General features: G+C 39.1%; 1 protein-coding gene across 1 annotated transcript in view; it reads left to right on the forward strand.

Annotated features, from left to right (window-relative positions):
- The first annotated feature begins 1,556 nt into the window (after positions 1–1,556).
- Positions 1,557–24,970, forward strand: part of RCAN1 (regulator of calcineurin 1) — a 46,990-nt gene continuing 23,576 nt past the window's right edge. The window contains exon 1 of the mRNA XM_054218665.1: positions 1,557–1,930. Coding sequence (XP_054074640.1) covers positions 1,682–1,930 — 249 coding nt within the window. The 5' untranslated portion in view covers positions 1,557–1,681. The remainder of the gene's footprint in view (positions 1,931–24,970) is intronic.

A 24,970-nucleotide genomic window follows, 5' to 3' on the forward strand; every position in this document is an offset into this window, starting at 1 on the left:
TCCTGCAAGATCTCATTAAAATTGACTGAGACCTGTAACTCATCAGTTTAAAGTCTGATCTGTTGGAAAAAAAGGTCAGCAGTGCTAACTTCAGATAGGGTAACAGCGGTGTCTCCAGGAGTGGGGCTGTTGACTCTGCTGTAACCTTTGCACAGTGCAGATCAGTAGGTGGGCACAGCATTCGCAACTGTCAAAATTAGTTTTTCACCTAATTTAGTTTTTCATGTTCCTGCATTTTGGAAGAAAATATCTGTAAAAGTATTTTACTTTGAACACCATTGAAAATATTTGCCATACCAGAAGTGACCAGCCATAGCCTGCCTCAGTATGTCATCTCTTATGCAGCCCTCCCAACAGGGGTAGAATATTAAGCAGGTACTTTACCAACTACTGCCCAGCATCATCTTACTCCTTACTGCCTTTTATTATTCTGCTTCATCCATGTACTAGTACAGGATCTTTGAGGTAGATGTGTGAATGTCACAATAATGTTACAAAAAAACCCCTGTGACCTCTGAAGCTCACTTTTGTGCCTTCTCCTGGAAGGTGATGCTACATGTATATATGTAAGAAAAGCGTCTAGGTCAGTTAGGTTGGATTAACCACATAAGCACATTGGATAAACTTTATTCTTCTACATAGGAATGTCTGACACAAGCAGCTCCTCAAGTGTAGCCACAGAAAGTGCAGCTGTCCTTTGTGGCCTTATTGACACAGGTGGTAAAGAAAGGTTGTAGGAAAATGTCTCCTTTGCATCCAAAATAAGGAGGAAAGGACACAGACATGGCTTTATGTGCCATTGTTCAAAAATTTTGAAGTCGAAACACTTTTGGTCTCGTCCCAACAATAGGATACATTTGAAAAAAAGTGTAAAGAAAGGGTGAAGATTAGCTGCATCAGTCGCCAGCAAGAAGAGATGCAAGTGTCCAAACAATGTTATGGGCTTTTTATTTTTCCTCTAAGCTTCCTTTATGTTGTCTGTTCAGCAAACTGTTTGCAGAACATGAAGGGTTGGTTGGCTTGTCCTTAAGGCAGATAAGAGAATTAAGATGTACACGATGGCAACTTTCGGCTGATTTGTGTTTGAGTAAGGTCTTATTTATTCATCTCCTTGTTGCACAGTATTCCTTGTCCTTTAAATCAAGACGTGTTGTTCCGTGCTCCACTTCTGCCACAAACCACAGCAGGCCTTGGCAAGCCACCTTGGCCCTGGGTTGCCGCCATCACCCCTGACCGGGCGGCCACACTTACCGGGCATGTGCCCAACCTCAGCTGCTGGGTCACCTCACCCTCCACGCCACCCTCAGCGCCCTGCCGCCGCTCACGCCCCGCCGTGTGCGTGCCGCTGCCCCACGGGCGGCCGCCCCACGACCCGCCGGCTCCCTCACACGCTTCGGTCCGCCCGCTGCCCTCACTCAAGATGGCGGAAGCAGCGCCCGGCTCGGGCGGGCCCACCTGTTGCTGTTGCGGCGGCTTCCTATTGGCTCATACGGCGCCGCGCGCCCTATGCCGGGGGGGGGAGGTCAGGAAGGCGCCGTTGTGTTGAGGGAACAATAAGGGGGTGAGGGGGGGGGGCGGTGTAAGTTTTGTGTGCGCACGCCAAGGCAGGGAGGCGCGAGGCCTCGCCTCAACCGACACCAGGCCCGGCCCCGCCCCGCCGGGGCTCCGCGCGCCCCCGGCCATGGAGAGCGGCGGTGGCGGCAGGAGGGGCCCGGCGGGGCAGGAGGAGCCGTCGCTCCGGCAGCCGCTGCCGCCCAGGGAAGCGGAGGAGGAGGAAGAGGAGGAGGCGTTGCTGCCGCTGCCGCCCGAGGCCGAGACGGACTGGAGCTTCGTTGACGGGGAGATGGATGCGGTGGCACTGCGGGACCTGCCCACTGCTACGATCGCCTGCAACCTGGACCCGCGCGTCTTCCATGACGGACCGTGCCGGGTGAGCGCGGCGGCCGGGCGAGCCCGCCCCACCGCCGGGGGGACGGCGCGGCAGGGCCGGCTCCCTCTACCGGCGAGCAGCCGCCCCCGCCGGCTTCCGCCGGTGTGGGGAGCGGCGGCCTGCAGCGGGGGCGGGCGCTGCGGGCCGGCGGTGGCGGGGGGCGGCCCGCCTCCGCCCGGGGCTCGGCGCGCGCCCGCTCCCTCAGGAGGCGGGGAGGGGACGGGACGAGGCGGTGGCCCCGCGTCCCCGCCCGCTGCCCTGACGCCGAGCGCGTGTCGGGGTCGCCGGGGCGCGGGCCCAGCCTCTCCGCGGGCGCGGGGTCTTCCCTCGGGTTTTCCCTGACCCGGGGTCCGTGTGGAGGGTTGGCCCGGCCGATCCACCCGCCTGCAGACGTAGGTCAGGGCGAAGAGGTGCACAGAGCAGAAGGGGGGGGAAAACCCCTGCCCTGGACCGCTCTGCTCGGAGGACCAGCAGCTTGTTGATGTATCCGAAAGCGTCAGGGGGGACAGGCGGGTGACAGGAGGGTGGCAGACAGGGTTTGGAGACCTGGGAAGGTGGCAAGTTCGTGGGCAGGGGTCCGAGTGGGTGAGGAAACTGCCCACCCGCGGACAAAGGGAGCTGTTGGGTGGCACACGGGGATCTATAGTGCTGGTCTGAGTTGAGGACTGCTTGTTTAAAAAATAAAATAAAATTAGCAGCCGTTGTTTCAGAGAAAGTTAATAGCCACTCTCAGAGGAACGCTACAAACAGTCTGAAGTAAACTGCAGCTCTAGGTGTAATAAGTGGATACAAATATTTCAGAATTGCTTCTCACGTTATCTGTGGCCTTCTTGATGAAGAAGTAATTCAAATCAATCTTAATTTTTCATCCTTCTCTCAACCCTGGCCAGAACTAAAGAATGAGTGAAACTAACTCTTCTGTCAGTTTTTATAGTTGGTTTTGCTATCAAGCTCTTATTTTCTAGTGACATTAAGGCTGAAGTTTTTAGACAGATTGAGATTAAATGAAATGGACTCGAAAAATTAGGCAATAATTGTACTGTTTTAAAATCCTATTAAAACAATTGGCTGTCTCTTTGTGAAAAACAACTTAGAGTTGTTGTAGTAATAGTCTAACAACTCAACCCTGCTAACAGTTATAATACATTAAAAATGAATGGGGAATACAAGATGCAGCTACATGGTATTCCAGTTACTTTCTAAGGCTATATAACTTTTAATGGCAGTATACCTTTGTATGGCTTTGGGCACCTTCAGGTGTGGTGGGAATGGTAAATTGGGATTTACCCTGTTTACTTTAATTGAAATTCACTCCAAGTATGCTTAGGAAAACACCTATTATCAGTTCTATGTAGTATCATCAGTTGCATGTAGTAGTAGTATTTTCTTAGGTGGATTCTTGTTGAAGTGCATGTTTTCAGACAGCAGTTAGATGGATGACAATGTAGATGCATAACCCCATGCAAGTCCAGGAGGTATCTGAACACTTAAACCAATCTCTCCAGACACTTAATTTAGATTGGGACAAAGTCTTGCGCATTCCTAACGCTACAATAAAAAATTGTTTTAACTACTTCTTTTTTTTTTCTTGCCAAGTGCTGCAGCAGGAAGGAATGCAGATTACATAAAATAATAACAAATTAATTCGAGGTTAATCATCTCAGCATAAACTGTGTTATCTTCACTATGGATGACAGCATGTATAGTTACTGCAGCAGTTACTGCAGCATAGCTGTTGCTTTGAAAATTTAAATTCCTAAGGCAAAGAATGAAAGAATTCTCTTGAACTTGAATACATATATGTATCCAAGAGGGAAGAAAAATCTTTCTCAAGGTTTTATAAATAATGTGAAATAAATTAAAAAAGCATTGAGGTGCTTGGGACCTGGTGTTTTGTGAATGTGGTAGATGTATACAGACTTTCAATAGACCGAAAAAACAGCTTAGTTTTTTTGCTAACTGAATCTCAGACTTTAAAATACATTATTTAGCTTCAGTTAATACAGTTATAGAGATGGCAAGAGCTAGCTCTTTAAAGGTGGAAATGTATGACTGCTGTGTAGGAAAACAGCAGATTCATGGACTGGATACATTTCTAATGTGTTCTGGTGGACAAACGTCGGGCAGTTGCAGAGAGGAAAAAGCAGAACGAGGCACTAAGGCTGGATCTCAGACTGGATGTGTGAAAGGTGGCTTCAGCACACTGCTGTTAGATGGCATGAAAAGAACAAGGTTATATTAGAAGTGGGGAGAATATTACGGTCTTCCATGCATGTATACGGTTTTACCTTAGCATTTACTGATTCTGGTATCCAAGAAAAGGAAGGTGTTTTGGTCTAGAGTGACGACTTAGCATCTGAAAATAATTCCAAGGTAATTTCAATAGGCTATTCTTCGTTAGGCGGTTAATTTTAAGAAAATTCACTTAGTTTACTATAGGATGTATATCAGTGTAGCAAACAGTTGTGTGGAACTTCGTTTCTGTGATGATAAAGGAATGAGTAAAGGTATTGTAAAATATAACATCACCAGACATAGTGTTTTATAAATATTATATGAATTTTGGTGTGTGTAATAGGCTTGCTTCTGTTTTGTGAACTTCCTGCTTTTTCCAGTATATGTAACACTCCTAAAATACCTTGTCTTTTTTCCTCTTCAGTAGGCCCCTTAATAATCCTGGATTGCCCTATTTGAGGAGGGTTGATCCAATCAAAGGGGAGATAGGACAGCTAGGCGATGGCTGACAATATTTATTTATATTTTGCCCTCCCCCTTCCCAAACACTAATTTACACTTGAAATGCTGATTGTATGTTCTTGTTCTTCCTCTTCTTAAAAAAAAAAAAAATATCTTTTTTTAGTGAGGTGTGAATGTCACAGTTGAGAAATCTGAAGAAGTTTTACTGGGTTTCTGATCACTCTCTTAAAAATAGTCCGCCTTCTCAAGTAAGGTTCTATTAAATAACAGTTTGGTCTCTGCTTTATTCTTATAAGAAAGAATCTGGCTTGTTTAAATACCTTATGGCTAGTTTTTCAGTGTCAGTTCCAAAATATTCCAGAGAACATTTAAATACTCTCAGCTTCTTTTCTAAAGCACAGCTGGAGGAATACCTATAGATTCTGCATTCTCTTTTCACTGTAGTACAAGAAGTTATCTTAAATGAAAACTCTTTATCTGATCTTCAGGTTGGCTAGTTACCTCGGAAAAATGCTGTTCTGATTTCCTGAAGTGTCTTTTACCCCCAACCCCCAGCTTTTTAGTAGTTTTAATGTTGACTCTGTGGTTGAGAAATTGTAATTCTTTCTTAGAGAAAAGCAATATTTCTTCATGCAACATGCAGATGAGTTTGTATTCTTGTATACTCATTTAAAAAAAAAAAGGTGTCAGTAGCTAATTACTAGACAGCAGTTATGCTTTTGCATATTTCCGTCCTCCTCAACTGGTATTCAATTTTTAAGAGCCTTTTTATGTCAGTAGAGGACACTCGGGTTTTTTTATAGAACTTCTACTGTCAAATGGCAAGTCCAGTAGGTAATAGGCTTGCTTGTATCTTGTAATCCTGGAGGGATGTGGCATACTTCACTGATGACTTTAAAGTTCTGAGTACAGCCACGGGGGGGCTAAATAACTTCATTTATGCCCTAGTAGTCTTTTGCTAAGTAGGTTACCTAGGTCTTTTCTAACTGTCAGTTTTCCATTTCAGCTTAATTGTAGACAAGTATAACTCATTTAATTTGTGAAAAGAGGAACATAAAGAGAATCTAGAAAGAATTCAACTTTGGGCTACTGAGAAAAGATTTGGTTAGGCTATTTATTTTTATTTTTTTTTTAGAATGGGTCAAGTTTCTTAAATTACTTTAAAATATCTATAATTGCCTTAATCTGCTAAATCTTGAAAGTTAGCACAAACTAATGAGCAGAATGTATCAGAAGGTTTCCCATAATTAGTGAAAACGTGTGTTCATAGATAACTCCTGAAAACAGGCTGTTATGTCATGATAATAATTTTTCTCTGGAGCTTGCTAGGGAATACTTCACTGAAAGCTGGATTTTTAAAGAAACTGAGCTTGATTGCTTTTAAGTGCACTGGAAGGAGGAGTGAGCCAGTCTCCTGCAGCAGTCTGTGTCCTCACATAACCTCCAGTGGCAAGCAAAAGTAGAACTGGCTGTGAAAGTGTCTGTGATTATTTACCTGTGGGGGGAGGGGATGGGGTGGGGGGAAGAGGGAGAAAGATTATAATTCTGTTTGAAGATAAGGCCTAAATAAGGTCATAAGTCTCTGCAGTAGTAAAACCAAGGGAAAAACAGTAATGGCAGGTGTACTTAATCTTGTTAATGATTATCACAGCTTTAAAATTCTACTCTCTCTTTAGCTTTATGTAGTTTCAGTATGGAAAAAATTATTTCTGAACTGATCTGAAAATAAAGCCATTGTTAAATGAACCATGCTTTTAGAAATTTTTAACTGACTTACACCCTACTGGAATGATCATGAGATATTGAATGTATTTCATGTTTTTTAAATACTTAGAGAAATACCACTTCACAGGAAGCTTGTCAAATTTCTCAGGAGTATTTATGAAACTTTCTTTACAAAATAGTTCTTGGGTTTTCTGGTAATCTCTTCCTGTCGGTCACATGCCTCATTAATCCTTTTACTTAAAGTTTGTTAATCCTCTTAGATCACATTAAAAAAAATATTTTAAAAGTAAATTTCAAAAAGGTGAGTGTTTTTAACATGTTTATATTTTTGTGACCACAACTCTGTTTCTGGCAAAATGCTTCCTAATGGTAATGTAAAAATTACTTAATCTGTGCTTTTCTGCTTGTATTTTGAATATTTTAATTCTTTCTCTGCCAATGTTTTTCTCAAATAATTTTTTTTTGTGACAATGTTTATAGTTCTTTCTATGCTATTGCTTTCCAAAAATCATATCCCAATAACCTTTGCTTTCCAAAAATCATATCCCAATAACCTGTTTTTACACTGAACAATAAAATGATTAAGGAGGATTAAAAAAAAAACAATTAAAAATCTTCCGTTATGAAAATTTTTGCAATAAAACTTCTGGAAGTATTTTGGTCCTGTACTTTCAGATGATGCAGAGTTATTCTGGAGCTATTAACAGGTTAAGGCAGACTTCTGAGTGATTTGAAGCCTGGAAATGATATAAATATAATGCTATGGCTGACGTAATAGTCTTTGACATTACGGTAGAGCATAATACCATGCTAATGCAGTTTTATGGCCCCTGAGATGCATCCAGTTTGCCAAGTGACCAGTCAGAACTTGTTCATATATCTGCATCTGAGGACAAACATGAACTCCTGAGAGTCATTGAGATGCCTAACCTCCTCAGCTTCTGAGGGTCTTGGGGAAAAAATCGTTTTTGTCTAAAAAGGTAGTTTATGAATGATAAAAAGAGTTATAACACTTTATATGCATTCTGTATGGAAACCATGGCAATAGTCATGAAGAGGTGAAACATCCAGAGAGACTGAAGTTAGAGTATTCCTGACTTTTAAGACAAAAACTGTACGCTTTATAGACTCAAAGTAAATAGAGATTTTAATGCTTGTAGTTTGCTTGGTGACAGTGCTGTTCTGGGGTTTTTGTCCATTCTTTCTACTCTATGCCTTAATAAGAAAATGGAATTAAAATATGAATACTGTTGTACATATTATCAAGTATTAAAGTTGTATTCAATGTTAGTGTGTCTGTTTAGTTTAAGGATGGCGTCTTCAGTCTTCTCGCTTGAGTAGCTATATTTGGCCTGTGAGCCCAGAGTAGTTTTTCTAGTTGCTCATTTCCAGTTCTCATGTGGGATGCTGAGAGGTGATTTGAATAAATTTCAAATAAATAATTCACTAAAATTCAAATCACAAAGGTGTTTTGAATAAGCTTTGAGCTGAATACTCTGTTTTCAGCTGTAGTAGAAGGATTTGAAGAGACTGTACGGTATAAAAGTTTTGGTGAAGCAGTGTTTGATTGCTTTTTTCATATACTTGGACTTTGAGGCATTGAAAAGTGATTTAGGTGGCTTCCTTTAACTGTTGTCCACATGTTACTTATACTTCTTGTTAAAGTACAGATAATACTAGCTAATGTAGTAGAAAGGCTGACTTCACAAGGGGAGGGAGAATTATTTTCATTTCTGTAGCTCTTTGTTGTGCTCGAGGCATTTCAGAGTGCATTGTAACCAGTTGAAACCTTGATAAAATAAGGTGCTAACAGAAAACCCTCATGCTGCAGCTTTGAGTGTGTTGGTCTTGTTAAGAGGAGGTATTCGAGAGCAGGTTCAGGTTTATATTGTACTTGGAGCCTCTGCAGGTCTCCTAGCTCAGGTGAAAACAGAGAAATGCTTATTTCTATGTCAAAAATCCATGGCTAGTTAAGTCCTTTGTGTGCTGATCATTCTATTCTCCAAGCAAACAATGCAAATACTTTTATAAGTAGAAATAAAATGGAAATATATAATAATTATATAATATGCCAAGATAAGTCACGCATATGGGGTAAAATAGGAGTAAGCAGCAGACAAATTTATCATTGGTTAGAAACAGTTTCACTAATGGTGCACAAGATGGTAGTTGAGTGACTTAAAAATACCTAAAGTAAAAACAGATATTGTAAAATTGTCATTAAGAGCATAATGTTGGAGATATTAACAAAAAATTTTTCCATATGATCCAATGCGCTCTCAAAGTCATGAGAAAAGATCATAGGTAAAATCTGTGCTACGAGATTAAGAGCTTTAATCTTCCTGGAGAATCAAATGGAAACTTGGAGAACTTTGTCTGGTTTAAATCACCATGCCCTGGTCACACCAGCAAGTCTAATACACGTTAGAACGCTATGGAATGTGTTTCCTTATATTCTTTGCTATCTGTCTTTTTTTTTTTTAAGGAACAAATTTAGCTTTGTTCTCCAGGAATACTGGAAAATACATACCTGTGTAAAAAGAAAAAATATGAAAATAATTACAGAATACTAGATGGGATACTAACTTGAAATTTATCCCAAACACCTCTCAATAATGTAAGCATTAATGAAATGATTGAGTGACTGAACTCTCCTATGCAGAAGAGGTTTAAAATGCAAAAAATACAATCTTTTTGGCAGCAATCATCCAGAAAGCATAATTCTACAGCCATTTGTTACTGAAATTGCTTATTCAGTTGGGCAACTTTTAATAAGCAATGTTTATAAACTTGTATTTATAAATAATATTGGTCATTAATAAAGAATATGCTTTTTAATGTCATAACTGAATGTTAGAAGAACTGAAAATTAAAAATGAGATAATTTTAAAATGGTTGTACAAAGTTCATATATGGTATGTTAAATAGAAATGACATTGTAGTTTTGTTCTCTATGTGTGAAAACATATTAGAGATGTGTCTGTGTGCATTTGTTTTTGTTGGGTTTTTTTAATGGTAGTCTAGGGAAGAATGCCACCTTCCCCAACTGGGATGTTAGGTAGTTTTAAATGGTATTGGTTTGGGTTTTTTCCTCTTGCTCTAAGTATGACTAGATCCAAAGCATGGTTATATACTTCAGATTTTTCATGGAGGTGCTGCTCAAGTTAGAGAAGAAAAATTAAGTTTTGTTGTTACTGTTGCTGTATCTTCTGATAAATAATCCAAGAGCTGTTTTGACACCAATGTGGCAGGTAAAACGGAATGCGAAAGAAGAGCTGGTGAAGCTAGTTAACATTTTCTATGTACTTGTTTATAAAAAATGTAAGATAATTCAGAAGCTCTGCTTTTCACTGAGACTTCAACTTGGTGAAACAAAAGTCCCTCAGCCATGACATGGAGACTGTGGATTTTTTTTTTAATTTGTTTTTTTTTTTTTTTTTTTCCTCTCAAGACTTGATACATCTGATTATAGAAGTATCTGGGGGATAGATCCAGCTGAGACTCTTGTAAGTAACATAAGGACTTCACTTTGTCTGTGACAAGCAGATTCTAGACACCTCTGGCCTAAAAGCAACTAGGAATCACTTTATAATTAGTTACAGATTTTTCCATTCAGATGGCCAGAACCTGTCCCTGACCCCCAAGGGAAACTGTATTTTTTAAGTCTGAAGAGGTCATTCATATAATATGAATTATTGTAACCTGGCATTTATGAAGGATTTCCAGGCTTGGTGTATTTTTTTTCCTTAAGAAAAAACCCAAGAAAGACTCAGTATCCACCAAATTCTACCAAAAATTTTGAAGGGTGAAGGATATTCATTTCCATGAGACAGGGGAGCTGTGGGAGTGAGCCACTGTGTGAAATGTTTCCACTCTTATTTTTCTCACAGAAAATAAGAATATGCTGGAAATGCATTAGCGCAGCTGAAATATTCACTGTCTTCAATGAACCTGAAGTTGGGACTGAGGTCTAAAGCATGATTTTTTTGCAATTTCTGTGTGTGATGCAATAACTGTGGAAGTCATTGTCCTAGAATGTTTAGGAGTCCAGGAGCCTAATATTAAAAAAGGGGCGGGACTGATTCATGAGTAGTATCTGTCAAGCACAGTGATTAGGGTATAACTTAATCCTCAGGGTTTGCGAAGTGCTGTTGCTAGGTTTAGATGGGAGAAGAGTAGTCTATATATACCTGGCTTTATACCTTTTGTCTCTTTCTCCAAGTACTCGTTACTGCTGGAGATACATAGAATGGCTTTCTTCTTTTCATTAACTATGTGCGTCATTACTTATTGCTGGTCCCACTCATAAAAGCAGAGCTATCAATACTCATAGGGCGTGCAGTGGATTTCATGTATTAAAATGTAATCTTATTGTCCAAGATAAACTTTTTTCTTCACTTTGCAGACTTTCAGATAGTTCAGAAGTCAATAGTTGGATTTGAATTGTCTTTCCTTTTTGAAGTTTTCTTTTTTGGAGTTATTTTGGTGTTGGCTGAGTTCCTGGAAAGAAAAGGCAGTCTTAGATATTGACTTGAGAGTACATTGCAAACCTAATGAGTTGGATTTTGGTTACTTGCTGTTCCTGAAGTACAAAAGGTGTTAGGAAAATGCAACACACACGCTCCGCGAACACCATAAACTGTGAGACAGTGCATCTCTTTGATGCAACAGTGGTTTTAGGAGTCGTAAATGTGACCAAACTGCCCTGTTAGGAGAGTGAAGTAGGAGTTGAAAGTATGGTGATTAGTTTTTTCCTGTCTAAATTCAGCCTGGCTGAAGGATGTTTCTGATGGGATAAACTTGAGTCATTGGACGGACAATTGGCAAGGAGAAGAATAAGGTGCTTTTGGCAATTCTCTCCTGGAAGCTACCTTGTAGTTGCCCTATTGAGAAGCTGCAGAGAGCTTTCTTGAGGCATACACCGAAACTGCTGTAAAAGCTTAATGCTGTAATAGGTGTGTGTCTTGCCTTTTATCTGTAAATATGCTGGATTACGTGTTGGTTTTGAGTGGAGATTATGGTGTGATGAGGATTGTTTGACAAATGGATTGATATATATGTGGGTCTGTATCACACTTTTCTTAAAAAAAAAAAATAAAAAAAAATCTTGGTATCCTTAAAAAAAAAAAAGTCAGACTTTGACTTTTAGATGCTGTATAGTGAGTAAAACAGAATAGCTTTGTTTTCTTTCATTGACGGAATACCATTCTGGAAGCTTCTGTGAAGGTTTGGGCCTGCTTTCAAAACAAGGGACAGTCTGGATGAAAAAGCCTCTTAAAAAAACAGGATGCTTTCCAAATAAAAACTGGCTGAAAGGCATGGAGAATTGTTTCTCTTTTTCCTAGAGATACTGTTTCCTTTCTCTGTAGAGATAGGAAGCCAGGGTAACTGAGCTGGCGAACTGCCAGAAGACACAAGCTGTATTGTTATAATAAATTGGTTTTTTCCTCTTTCCGGTTTTTGTAGGTGAAGAAGTCGCTCATAATCCATATAGCTAAATAAAAGCCATCTGTGGGCTTCTAATGAAAATATGAGAAAGGGAGGGTGTAACCCAACAAATGCAGATAATACACGTTTTGAATTGTGTTAAGAACAACTCCCATCTCTGATACTTCTTTATAGAATTTTGATAATTACTCAGGGTTGGTGGCTTTGCTAGGAAGCTGCAGTACTAATATGTCCATTACTATAGAAAGCTGAGGCTACTTTTAGTCCTGCTTATTGTCTGAAAGTGTGAATATGTATGTTGCAGAATGGTTTGCCCAGTTCAGGGAGGAGGATTGCATTAAGTATGGGCAAAAGAAGAAAAGATAAGAACTAAAAATATACACTTTTTATCAGGTTTTGATATTAAATAATAAAGATATTTTCTTGTGTCAAGTGGAACATATGTACTTGTGAAGTATTGTGGAGAAAGCTTATGTGCATGGCTTCTGTAAGCGAGAGGGAATCAATGGGAATTCGTGAGGTATGTGGATGCTTCTTTGCAGGATGGATTTTATTTTATTTTTTAATCAATTTCCTGTAGTTGGACTACTTGGCACTTTGGCCGTATCACATCAAGCCGATAGCAAAGATCGGTTGGCTAATGGAAACAGTGATTAAGGGCTTGAATTTTCCTGAGGCTCCAGGGTGATAGTGAAACAGCTGCTGTTGCAGGCAGTGGAAAGTATGAATAACTCTTGCCTGGGGTTGTATAACCAAAAGAATAATCGGATCAGAGACGAGGTTAAATCATTGTGACTTCTGTTAAAAACGCTGTTAGCCCATGTGTTCACGCCTTATTACAGCATATAATTTAAGGACACTAAATAGAGCCCACCTATTAGGCATGAATAGATAAAGCCTTCTATTAGGAGTCAGATATTTTTCTCTTGAGAAAGGAGTGGGGGAGAAGGTCATTTGCCTGAGAGGTGTATAATAACTTTGAACATGTTTTTAAAGTTTGGGTTTTTTCTTTGGTATATGGCAAGCAGACTTTAAAAGCAATTTTAGTAACCTAGCCCATAGACGATTAAGTGCAGTAATTCTTCACAGGAGGTTGTTTCAGGAGAGATTATTCCTTAATTAAATACATGAGATACAGCTATGTCTCTTATTTCTTCCCAAGTAAGTTGCAAAAATAAAACTCTGTTCTTATCAATATTAGGCTGCAATGATGAAGTTTTCATCTCCCCTCCTGAAAAAAGTGAAACCCAAAAATTTCTATAGGAAGGGTGGGGGAAGCAGAAGATAGAATGAAATGCAGAACTGTATTGGTTTTCAGCAATGTTAATTGAAGTGTAAGTTCATAAACAAAAATGGTTGCCTTGAATATTCAGGAAGTTATAATAGTGTTACAAAACAACTCCTAAAACCGATCTTTTTTCCCCCTTCAGTCAAAACAGATGTGTTCTTGCCATATAAACAAAGAAATGAAATGCATCCAGAAGGCTCTACTGTTAGGTACCTCAAAAGCCAGTGTTTTTTGTTACCAGTAATTTCAACAGCAAAATTACTCTGAGGCATCTCTGATTACGTCAAGTGGTCATATGTCTATTTTGCTGGGGTTTTTTAATGCCAAGATATTGCCACTAGCAGTTGAAGTAATTCAGCCCTTGTTGCTATTGTGTGGCTACCGCAAAGAAAGCATTAGTTACATAGGAAGCTTCACAAACTTTGCAGTTAGGCTATTTGACTGTTAAAAAGCTGTAATAGAGTATATTGTAGTATGTTTGCAAATACAGGTTATATAATTTAACACAGTATCTAGTATGTCACTACCTTAATGTGCCCGAGAAAATTACAGTATACAGTATCTATAAGGTTAATTACATTAACCTTACCAAAAAATGCATGTCATGTCAGGATAAAATCCAGACTCTTCCATGGCTCCTTTTATTATCTTTATTAGTAAATTTTTGAAATGCTCTTAAAACTTCTAGGTGCTCTTAGTATGTTCTTAGAAATACAATAACTAATTGCATTTATATTGTTCTTCTGTTACCCACCCAGAACATTCTTTAAAAATATTTTGAAACTATCTTCCATTCTTCTTTCACTGATTCCAGTGGAAAATTTCATTCTTTAAAGTTTGCAAAAATACCGGGCTGCTTCTAAACAGCTACTGTGGTTTTCTAAAGACTCCTGTGTTACAATGGTGGTGGTGTTTTTTTTTTTTCTTGACTTTTGTTTTTTCCCTTAGTCACAGAGAATGTAGCAGAAGAGTGGTCAGAAGATGAACACTGTAAAATATGTAACTTTTACTTGCCTATGATAATATCCTTCATACTTGCTAAACAAATACTGTCGTCATTCTATAAAGAACTAGTCATAAAAAAACCCCAAAACACATGCTGTTTTCATATACAGTTTAGTCCTTATCTTCCTTCTAACTTTGCACTCCCTCAAGTAGTAGTTTTGGCATAATATAGTTGCATTGTTTTAATGATAGTAAATAGTTAATTGCAGAAGTATTTTTCACTACATTTCATCAGGATTATGGTCATGTTCTCACTCAGTATGGCAGTTCATATACCTGTCATAGCTGAAAAAAAAACCCATAACAACTTAGAAAAATGTTTTGCAGACAATTCCTGCTTTACTTTTCAGAAATGACAGCTAAAGATCAAAACAAAAAAAAAAATCATTAAAATACACAAATGCAGCATGAAAAAATAAAAATAAAGCCAAGGTAATATCTAGATTTAGTTTCGCTTGTTATCCTTTAAATGACAAAGATGGTTAAACTGGGTATCTTAGGTAAGATTTGGCACATGTATGGAGTCTGAATTTTAAATATAAGCTATATTAAGTGCACCAGAGTGATAGCTGACAACATACAGCAAAGAATGAGCAGAAATGCCCCGAGATCCTGCTTTGCTTTTAGAAAACAGAAGCAGCAGAACTGAAAGTGAGAGGAGGAGGAGGAGGTTACTCCTGTTGTGTGATGAGGGAAGTGTTGATGAGTTAGGCTACTATGGAGGCATCCTGGCAACACCAGCCTTCCAATCTTGGAAGAGGCTATTCTTTCTGAGCAGCTGCTCTGTATTCTAGTGCCCTTATCACTAAAGCGGGGACTCGCAGGGCTTTTGAAGGCTCTGAAGTGGGCCAAGTAGATAACAAGGCTGCAGCTGGATGGATATCTGCTGTGGGTTGTGAGTTACTTCTAATAGCACAGGTCACAGTTTCTAAGAAAAGCCCCTTAGAATTGTCGTGAGATTTTGCAGCATTCCTGGCATTGTGTTGTATGTATGCACGAGCCTGTCCAGTGTTGTCAAACTATCATCACATTCTGGCATGAATGAACTGGGTTTGTGTGGCAGCGTTGCCCTTTTGTCTATTATGTATGTTCCTTCCCTTCTGAAAATGCCAAGCATACTCTTACAGCTGATGACAATTCTGAGATCTGTGCGTGTTCAGTGGAAACAAAATTGAAATTGCCAGCTTCTTTCTTGGGAACCTCTGAAGAGCTGCCTTCTAGATACTGTAAATGACAGCAAATTTTAATTTACTAGCTGAAAATAATACCTGCTGTATTACCTACTATAATAAACCTCTGACCTCATAGATGGTGCAGTTCTGAAGGTGTGTTTGAAGCCTAAAAAACGGACAAAATGTATGCTACTCAAAGTGAATTAACCAGTATAAACTTATGTGCACCTGCTTAATTCTTATGCACTGCTGTGAGTCCATTTCCCCCTCCATAATGCACAGAAGTTCAGGTGTTACAGAACACCATGCTGATTTTGAAGCTTTTATCTCTGAAAATCTACTGAACTAGCTTTTTATTTAATAGCAGACTTTCATTAAATTAGGAATATTTTAGTGATAGTCTTGTGGTAGATTCCTGTAGAAATCAGTGCAGAAAGTAAACAAAAATACTGAACAGTCAAGTCCCACTGTAACTTATAATACAGGGGCGATGAAGAAGCATCTGTATGGCATAGCTGGGACCTGAATTGATGCTATTTAGAGAGTCCTTTGGTCTGGGAAATAGATGATGACAACGGTATTTATTTTTTTGAGGGGTGTTTCTTTCCCACAGTTAATCAGCTATTAAAGTTATTTGTAGTAGATCCATTCTTTTAAATGCCGTGGTGAGTAATGAAACAGAAGGCATGTGATGCTTTAAAAAGTAAAGTCTAGTATTACTTCCAAATAAAAAAAATTTAAAAAAATCCTAGATTATAGGACAACCACATGGAATTATAAGAGTGAACTTCTGATCACTTAGTGGTTGATGGTAAACTGGAAAGTAGAAGTTACTTAAATCTGTGCTGTCTTTGCCTCTGTATCTCCCCTTTAAACCAAGCTGTGGTTTAAACTCCCACAGCTGAGTGATTGGGATGTATAGTTTAACCATAATTATTAGGAGGGCAGTTGCCCCATCATCTTGTCCTTAAAAATTGCCCAGGTATAAGCTTTAAGTACTAGGTAAAGGATCTTGTGAAAACTAAGTAACAGGAGAACAAAAGCCAGCTGCAGCACCTCAGTGCTTTAAAACTGCAATGCAATACAGCCACTTACAGATAAGCTATCAGCAGTTTGTGCTAATGTAGTCCAAAAACTGAGGTAGTGTCAACAGAGGAGACGAGGTCCCTGTGCATTGGGGCAGCTCTTGCAGGAGAACGTGCTGCTTGTGGCACTGAGGAATTGGCACAGCACTGGGAACAGTTAGGCTGAGTGGTGGTGTTAGCTCAGAAGGTCGGCCACGTTCTTTCTGAACAGTTGGACATGGCTAACAGGAGTAAAGGCTAGGAAGACCAAGAAGTTAGCTGTGTGACAGACCATGAGTGCTTGGTGGGGGAAATGGTTGGCTCTATAAATCTAAAAGCTAAGAATTAGCGTAAGCAACTAAGTGCTGAAAAAGTCCTAATGTGTCAACCCAACCAGGTTGCCTTAAATCTTGAAGTGATGAATCTTATTTTTTAATAGATCAGATGTGGGACGCCAAAGTTTACTACTGAACAGACAGATCTGATTGCATTTATTTTATAGTATATTGGAGCCTCATCCATGTCAGACAGAAAAGGAATTACTGTAATTTCTACATCCTGCAGTTGCATTTAATTATAGATGAAAGAGCGTGCAGTAGAGAAATTTAGAAGAGAATTGTTACTAGTTTAGGAGTGTGGGGTGGTTTGGTCAGGTCTTTTTCCTCTCCCCTATAAGGAAGAACATACCCTGGAAAGTTTTGTTATTGCAAGCTGATTTATCTTTAATCTAACTGGTGGTTTCTGAGCCTCAAACCAGGCAACTGACTCTTTTGGGTAGTTGACAATGTCGCTTCTCTTGTAAATTCACAAGACCATGGTTTCCTAAGGGAACTGCTGGTAAGATTTTTTTTTTTTTTTTTTTCCTCTCCACTTCTGTTTTCCAACACACTTGATCTTTTCATGTACTTGCACATTATTGTTTAATCTCTCTTCCCCTCCTTTCCCACCTCCCTCCCCCCCCAGCATAAGTATCACTTTTGCTGACTGTGCTGGTTAGTGCTTTGCATTGCATATTGTCTTATTTGAAGACTCTCTAATTCTTTTGCATTTAAATCTGCAAAAACCTTGCTGTAACATTTAGGTTGCATAATGTAGAACTGGAAATGCTTGTTGTAAGCTCTTTTTTGCTCTGCTTGGCAGGTTTGAAATGTCAGCTAAAATTTTCTGAGTTGGCTTTAGAAACAAGCAAGGTAGCGCTTTCCTTAGAGCTGACAGAATCAAGTGGCTTTGAGAAGAAGTGACCAGTCTGTGGTGGTTAAAAAAACAGCGTTTATGAAACTCTGACTCCTAAAAGAGTATCTGTTAATCATGCACAAACTGTTTTTATGAAGAGCACCTGAGCACGAGTGTGTTTTCCTCATAGTCAAACTTGTGAAATGAAACGCTTTATCTCCAAGCTTTTTACAGAAGTAGTTCAATCAAAACCCAATTCATCTGGAAAAAATGATAAGCCTTAACTGTTCACATGTGAAAGGTGTCTTTATTTCTGTATTTACTTAAAGGCTAAGTATACAATCGTAGTCTTTCCTCTGACTAGGACATTATTGTTGCAGTGACTTGATGAAGTTCCTCAGAAATACCTTGGAGAGTGGCATTAATAGCAAACAGACTAAGAATAGCTCAGGGCAGCACCCTGAAGGGAGCTGTCAGCCTTTCTTCCCTGGTCGGAGAAAAGGCTTTGTGGTTGTATTATCCAAAATAGGGTTTTGGGGACTATGAGAACAAGTAGACAAGAAATTTGAAAGCAGTAGGGAAACCTGAGAAATTGCATCCGTGTTTAATATCGTACTGAAATTTCCTTATTATTTAACCTTCACTGAGAAACAGGAACAATTTCATAACATTGAAAACCTATTTTGATAGCACTGTTTTAATTATGTGTGTAATAACCTATGTTTCTAAAATTGTTAAAAATTAATAGAGCGTAGAGTGTAAACACTTCAAGTAATTTCAAATGGGGTCTTACTGGAAGCCCAGCAGAACTTGCCTGAAGCGAGGACTGTAAAGCTCTCATCAAAATGAAATTTGTAAGTGATATTCAAGCTATGAGAAATGTGAGCAGTGCTTTGTCACACTGTCTGGGAAGGGAGTAATTGGGTAATCGATTGCCCTTTTAAGCAGGAAAGAATGTCTGGTGAGAGAAATCAACCTGTTACCCATTGAATTGCACAGAGGCAGCAACCCAGATATAAATCATGTGAAATGATGTTACATGCGGTTTTACTATACCCGGAGCTTATCTGCATACTAAACAAAATTGAGTTCCTTTAAATTTCTTAATGAAAATGGGAGGAGATGATGGTCCTGGGAACTACTTTGAAGACTCATTTGTTTAAGTAGTACCCTCTTGGCTTAGGCTTGATCAGACAGAGGGTAACCAGAACTTTGATCAAGCACTGAAGTCAGCCTCACTGGTGTGTGCTGTGTGGAACTGACACCACAAGGGATTTTAGAAACCGGTTGGGCAAGTAGTTTCAGGGAACTTGTAATTATTTCACAGTCCCTGTATGTAAATAAACTCTTTGTTGTGACTTCCAAGAAAAGAACAAACTCTTAATGCAAGTATTCAGAGAGGCTCCTTCTAAATTTCCTTTAAAAAAAATAACAATAAAATCCTGTTTCCTAGGGCATCTAGGGCTGGAGTTCTAGTAAATGGGGATATATAGGAAATGGAGCGAAAAATATGCATATGTTTTGCTTTTTTCATAATATTTTTGGGGAAAGATGATCATTGAAAATAAGCATTTAGATTTCTCGTCAAAAGTTTTAAACAAAATCAAATTACACGCACCCTCCACCCCCTGTCCTCGACCTACCCTGTTTCCCAGGGCTTCTGTCTCAGAGGATTTGGCAGAGAACATTTCCTCAGAGATGCTCCTCTTAAAAGGCCAGGTAAATTTCTTGCTGTGTGGAACATCATTTTCACCTAAATCTTAAATTAGGCCAGAGTTTACAATTACCACCTTTCTATAAAGAAGCAAGAAGAATTGTGTGGGAAACTCCAATTGTGTTTATGACTGTGTCTATGGATTTGGGATGCAAATGTACATACTTTACTGCTTTCTCTTCCCACATGCACACTGATAGAGGATAAGTGTCCTGCTATTTAAACACAGTAGCCCTTTCTGGGTTAATGGAAAGGGCATTAGATCTGCTGACAGCGCTGTTCTTTAAAGCTTCTTTTTGCAGGAACTGTTACTGTTTTCACTGGAGCCTAACAGCGTCTGGCTTTCGAGGTTGCCATAAAGTCAAATTGCTGTAACCCGTCCTCATAGTCTTACCTTCAGTTGTATTAAACAGGTAACTGTATTTATTGATAGTTTGGGGTTTTTTTTTTTTTGTGTCATTTTGGCAGCAACATCTAAACAGTGATAAATCCCTTCTAAAAGGAGCTTACAGTTAAGGACTTGATCCTCCTTTCATTTAGGAAAGTGGCAATGTTATGGCATCTTTAACTGGTGGCGGAATCAAGACATAAAATAGAGATGTCAGGATCAGGACGGGCAAGAGAGGATAAAACAGACTATTAAAGGATGTACTAAGTCTAGTTACATGTTGAAGTAGTTACATGTGTGTAAGCCTGGAGTAACTTGTTTAGGAAGACAAGTGTGTGCATGTTTGCTGTGATGTCAGTTATTCTGGATATAGGAGTGCTTGAGTTAACAAAATCATGTTTGATAGAATGAAGTCACTAAAACATGCTGCTTGCTTCTAAAGAGAGAGTCTCAAAGATTCACAGTTAGAAACTAGACAATGAGAATATGCTGCTTTGCATACTGTGCAGACTTTGTGAAAAGTTTTCCAGGAAAGTTGAGTACAGCCATGAATCACTTATGGAAAACCCAGTGGAATCAATTAGTCAAAGAAATATTTGAGTGCCCACCCTTTGCCTTCTGCTATCAGGAAATAGTGCAGCTTTCCATGATTTTATACAAATCATGTGGCATAAATAAGGAAAGCTATAGTTAGAATAGCAAGCAATTACTTTCTCATAGCTTTCTACAAATGCTTCTTTTGAAATAAATACAAAATTTAACATCAGACAAAAGGTGTGGGTATTTTGGGGGAAATCTTCAAATTTTTAAGATGCTCAGGGCATTTCTCTACTTTCTTCTCTGAACTTGCCTCTTCTACCTGTGTTCTCCTGCTGACATAATTTAAAAGGGGGGGGCTTTTTCACAAATAGAGAGTTTTGACACTCTTCTGAAACTGTTACTTGCCTTCTCTCCTTTGACTGTGAGGCTTTTACTTTCCAGGTAACAACAAAGCAAAGTCAAAGACTGCAGAATTGAGACAGCTTAACTATAGAAATGGAGGCTTCTGCATCAGTACTCCACGAGTTATGTATTTGACAGTGTATATACACTGCAGTATTGATAACTGTTGTTCAGAGAACTGATGGAAAATTATATATGCAGTAAACTGTCCAAGTATTTCTTTACTGGATGGGCATGTTATCAGTGTAACTATTAGCCAAGTTCTGTGGTCTGTTGTGTGGTTCACTCGTGTAAATGTATTGAGGTGTGTCAAGTTTCATGCTCTTTGCACTGGCAAGTGTGATCTGAATGGTGTTAATGATTATAGCATTCAAGACTAACAGGGTATATCAGAAATGCCAGAAAAGCATGTGGGGTGAGTGAGTGTACAGCTTTCAGTCTTCCTTGGAGCAAATCCTGCAGTGTTTTTTTGTGACACAGGCTGTTGATCCAAAAGCCTAGGGAAGCTCTTGGTGTTTGGAAGGGAGTTGCTTGGACGTAACGACATCCTTTCATAGATATGAAGCTGTGAATATTGAATGACTGACAAGACTCACTTTTTGCTGCTTCCTCTTCCTTGATGAGAGCTGGTTCTGCCAAAGACGATTACATCCAGGTTCTTTTAGGGGGATGCATAGGAAGTTTGTTTGGGTTTTTTTGTTTGTTAGGTGCTTTTGTTTTTTGTTTTTTTTTGTGGGCAATAGCTTGTGTGTGGATATATTCTTGATTAAACCAGTTAGGTCTAGTGGAATAGGTTGAATACTTTGGTAAGTGAAAGCTGTTACATTCACTTTTCCTGTTCAGCTGTACTGAACTGTGTCTTGCTAACTTACTGGGCTATTTTTTGAAAGAGGGCAATGTAAAGGAATGGCACTTAGGCAACTTTAACTTTGAATTTCTTTGGAAAGTGGATGGGTGCCTAATTTCCAGTTAAATACATCTGAAGATTTTAATGACAAGAAAGGGCTTTTAGAAGTTAATTCGTAGTCGTGGAAGATACCATTGATCTGAACACTGTCCTCCTGTGCTCTGTATACAGAACCAAGCTTGAACCTATCACTGCACTTCTCCATATATTTGGATACCTTTTTTCTCCTTAATTTTTGTCCACTTTACCATGTTCCAGATAGCTACTTGTAATTCTTTCTGTCCCCTCTGCCTTCTGCATTCTCATTGCGTGGCCAGCAGGTCAAGGGAGTGATTCTGCCCCTCTGTTCCACTCTGGTGAGACCCCAGCTGGAGCATCCCTGGAGGTGTTCAAGGCCAGGTTGGATGGAGCTTTGAGCAATCTGGTCTAGTGGGAGGTGTCCGTGCCCATGGAGAGGGGGGTTGGAACTAGATGATCTTTAAGGTACCTTCCAACCCAAACCATTCTATGATTCTTAAAACCAAAAGCATGCATGTCAGTATACTCTTCAGATTCGTGTTGCTTGCTCAGTATGCATTTCAGCTTTTATGTGCAAGTTAGGAGGTGGTCCTTCTAAAGTATCTTTAGCCCTCACTCGTTCTTGTTTCGAGCTCTGGAAACTCCTAGAAAACCAAGAAAACATTTTTTCCTGAGGTAACTTCAGTGATTTTTATTTTCAAAATTTTATTATAGCATGTGGATTAAGTGAGCCCCTAAAGCTTGCAGATTCCTTTGCACAGTGAGCATATTTCACAGACTGTGGAACGAACGTGTGTCTTGCTTTGTATTTGTGTCCTTGGCCACCAGCTTCTACAAAGTTGTGAATTCTCTCTTCTTTACATCCTGCGGCGTACTCTGATACTTGTTCTAGCTTGTCTGGAGGCCCACATAAGCTGCCTGGCTGGCTTCTGCCAAACAAAATAGCTGACAACCAAGTTCTGCATGCTTCTTTCTTGGTCTTCCTACCCTGCCCAGTCTTTGATATTTTCACGCAACTCTTTATCACAAATGCTGTTCTTTAACCCTTTATCCTGATATCATACTTGATTGAAGCTTGCCAAGAGGCTCAAGACAGTGTACTTTTTGCCTGCTGCCTGATGACTTTGACAAAACTCTATCACTTTAAGGGACATTTTTCTTCTGTGGATTTATACATGCTTGAAGGAGCTCTTTCAAAGCAAAACACAATAAACAATGCCTTTTTTTCCAGATCATTCTTTAAAGGATTAAGTAATGTCCTGAGGAGATTATCCCTGAATGATGTCTGAATATAGGGTTATAGGCTCTTAGTAATCCTCTAAGTGAACATAGAGTGTTCCTCAGAAATTCCTAACCTTTTAAGATGCTATTTGCTAATGACTATTTTCTGCTTTCCAGGTGAGAACAAACTTTATGGGCTTTTTAATATACTTTCTAGGTATACAGTAGTCGTAAATATTCTTTACTCTGTTCTTGTGTCTTCCAAAGAGACACCAGCTACTCTGGACTGAATCGTTTGTAGCTTCCAAATGCAGGATGGTTTGAAGTATAGATGAGTAGGAAGGAATTCTAGTGCTGATCAGGCTTTCAAGTGGCATTATGTGAATTAGTGACAACTGAGCATCATGATTGCTCAGTTCAGGTTAACACCTTTGTTCCAAAATGTCATCTCTTTAACAAAGTAGACAGGTTTCTTGGAGATTTTTCTTAAGAGGACTCCACTCTTTCCTCAGCAGGCTTATTTGTGTTCAGTTTAAGATGCTGTTTTGCACAGGTATTAGAGTATTTGAGTAGCCTCTGTTTGTATAATCTGTCCATATGGACAGATTTATCTGTTCTGGCATTGCTTCTTATTAAAAATATTTTTCTCAATGAAACCAACTTAATTAAACAGAAATTGTTTCTCTTCTAAAATGCTCTCAGGATATAAAATACTAAGATACTTACTCTTTTTTTGTAAGTCCACTATTCTACTTTGCACTGTAATTTTGCAGACTTTTGGATGCTAGTTTTTAGCACTTAGAAGCCATTTTTCCAGGTGGAATGGTGTTTTTAAATGAATAGAAAAATAGTTGCTTGTAAATATACTGTATGAAAATGTTTATTTCATTCCAGAGTACTTTAATGTAGGCAAAACTGTAGTGCATTTACTATGGATCATTTGAGTAAATTCCTTGCAGGAATGGAAATATGTTGAAAAAAGACTTTTAAATTTTGGAATATATTTGCCATATTAAAAAGTTTTCTAAATGAGTCTAGTTGGTTACTCAAATATTCTGTAGTGGAATTTCCAAATTACCACTTTTATGTTGCCAGTCAGTGAACAGGAATTCAGTGTTTAATGCTTGGAAATGTAAGTGTAAGTCATGGATTTTTCCAAGGAAGGAATAAGCACACTGTAGGTATTTATTTTTCAGATGGTTGGCTGGAAAACTGTCACACATCGAATCTGTAAATAGCCTTTCTGTGATAGAGCACAGCTCTTTATATTCTGTTTGAACATATGTAGGCTACATAATGCAAGCATGACAACAGTTCATGTATTTTAAGCTCCGATTAAAAACATAATCTTGTAAGAGTCTATTCAGTAAAAACAGCTACTTTCCTTCTTGGCAGTGCATTTGGAATCTGTGTTTAAAAAAAATCATCAGTGGGTTATTTGAATCTTTTTTTAATCCCTCAGTGGAGTAATTGTGGAGTGGATAGCTTCTATGTGCGGAGAAATGGCTGAATTCAGCACTTGGCTTCATAGAAGCCTTGCTGACGTCCATAGGTGTTGCACACTTCTGTGGTCAAAACTCTGGATCCCTTGGCATTATGGCTTTCTGCTGAAAGGAGATACAGCTTCAGGGTACACTCTGTAGTTTCAGACTTCAAATAAATGTTTGTAATTGCATTAAGAACTAATTTGAGTAGGATTTCTTCTTTATTCTCCTTTTGAAATAATAGCAATAGGTGCAGATAACCTTCTGGAAGCTTGTTTTTTTTCCTTCTGTCATGTGAAAAGCTGTTGAATTAAGATCAAGAAAATTAGGAAGTTAACTGGCATTCATTGGAGCAAGCCTAGGCTGCAATTCACATGTCTCTTATAGGTGAAACTTTAATTGAAGGGAGAAGAAATAAGGTTGGAACTCTCAAGAATTATTAAATGGTAAATAAAATTGTCTCACAAGTTTTGGAGATCCCCTGAGGAAAAACTGATTGACTGTTCCAAACCATTCTCCGTGATATTTTATTCAAATGAAAGCACTCCAAAGTTGCTGTAAAGTAATTGGACTGTAGGCAAGCCAGTATGCTGCTTCAGCAAATGTCATCAAAGAATAATAATAGCTCGTGAAGATTTTGAATCAGCTGTAGTCCATCTGTGAGGGGGAGTAGTCCATAGAATGACACCTGTGTATTATCTTGGAGTGTAAGACTATACCCAAATTCTCAAAAGTCTACCAGAGTAATGTTGAGAAACAGCTTCTGGGAGGGGGGGGACCACCAAGACCACTGG

This window comes from Rissa tridactyla, chromosome 1 (assembly GCF_028500815.1).
Source record: "Rissa tridactyla isolate bRisTri1 chromosome 1, bRisTri1.patW.cur.20221130, whole genome shotgun sequence".
Taxonomy (NCBI): Eukaryota; Metazoa; Chordata; class Aves; order Charadriiformes; family Laridae; genus Rissa; species Rissa tridactyla.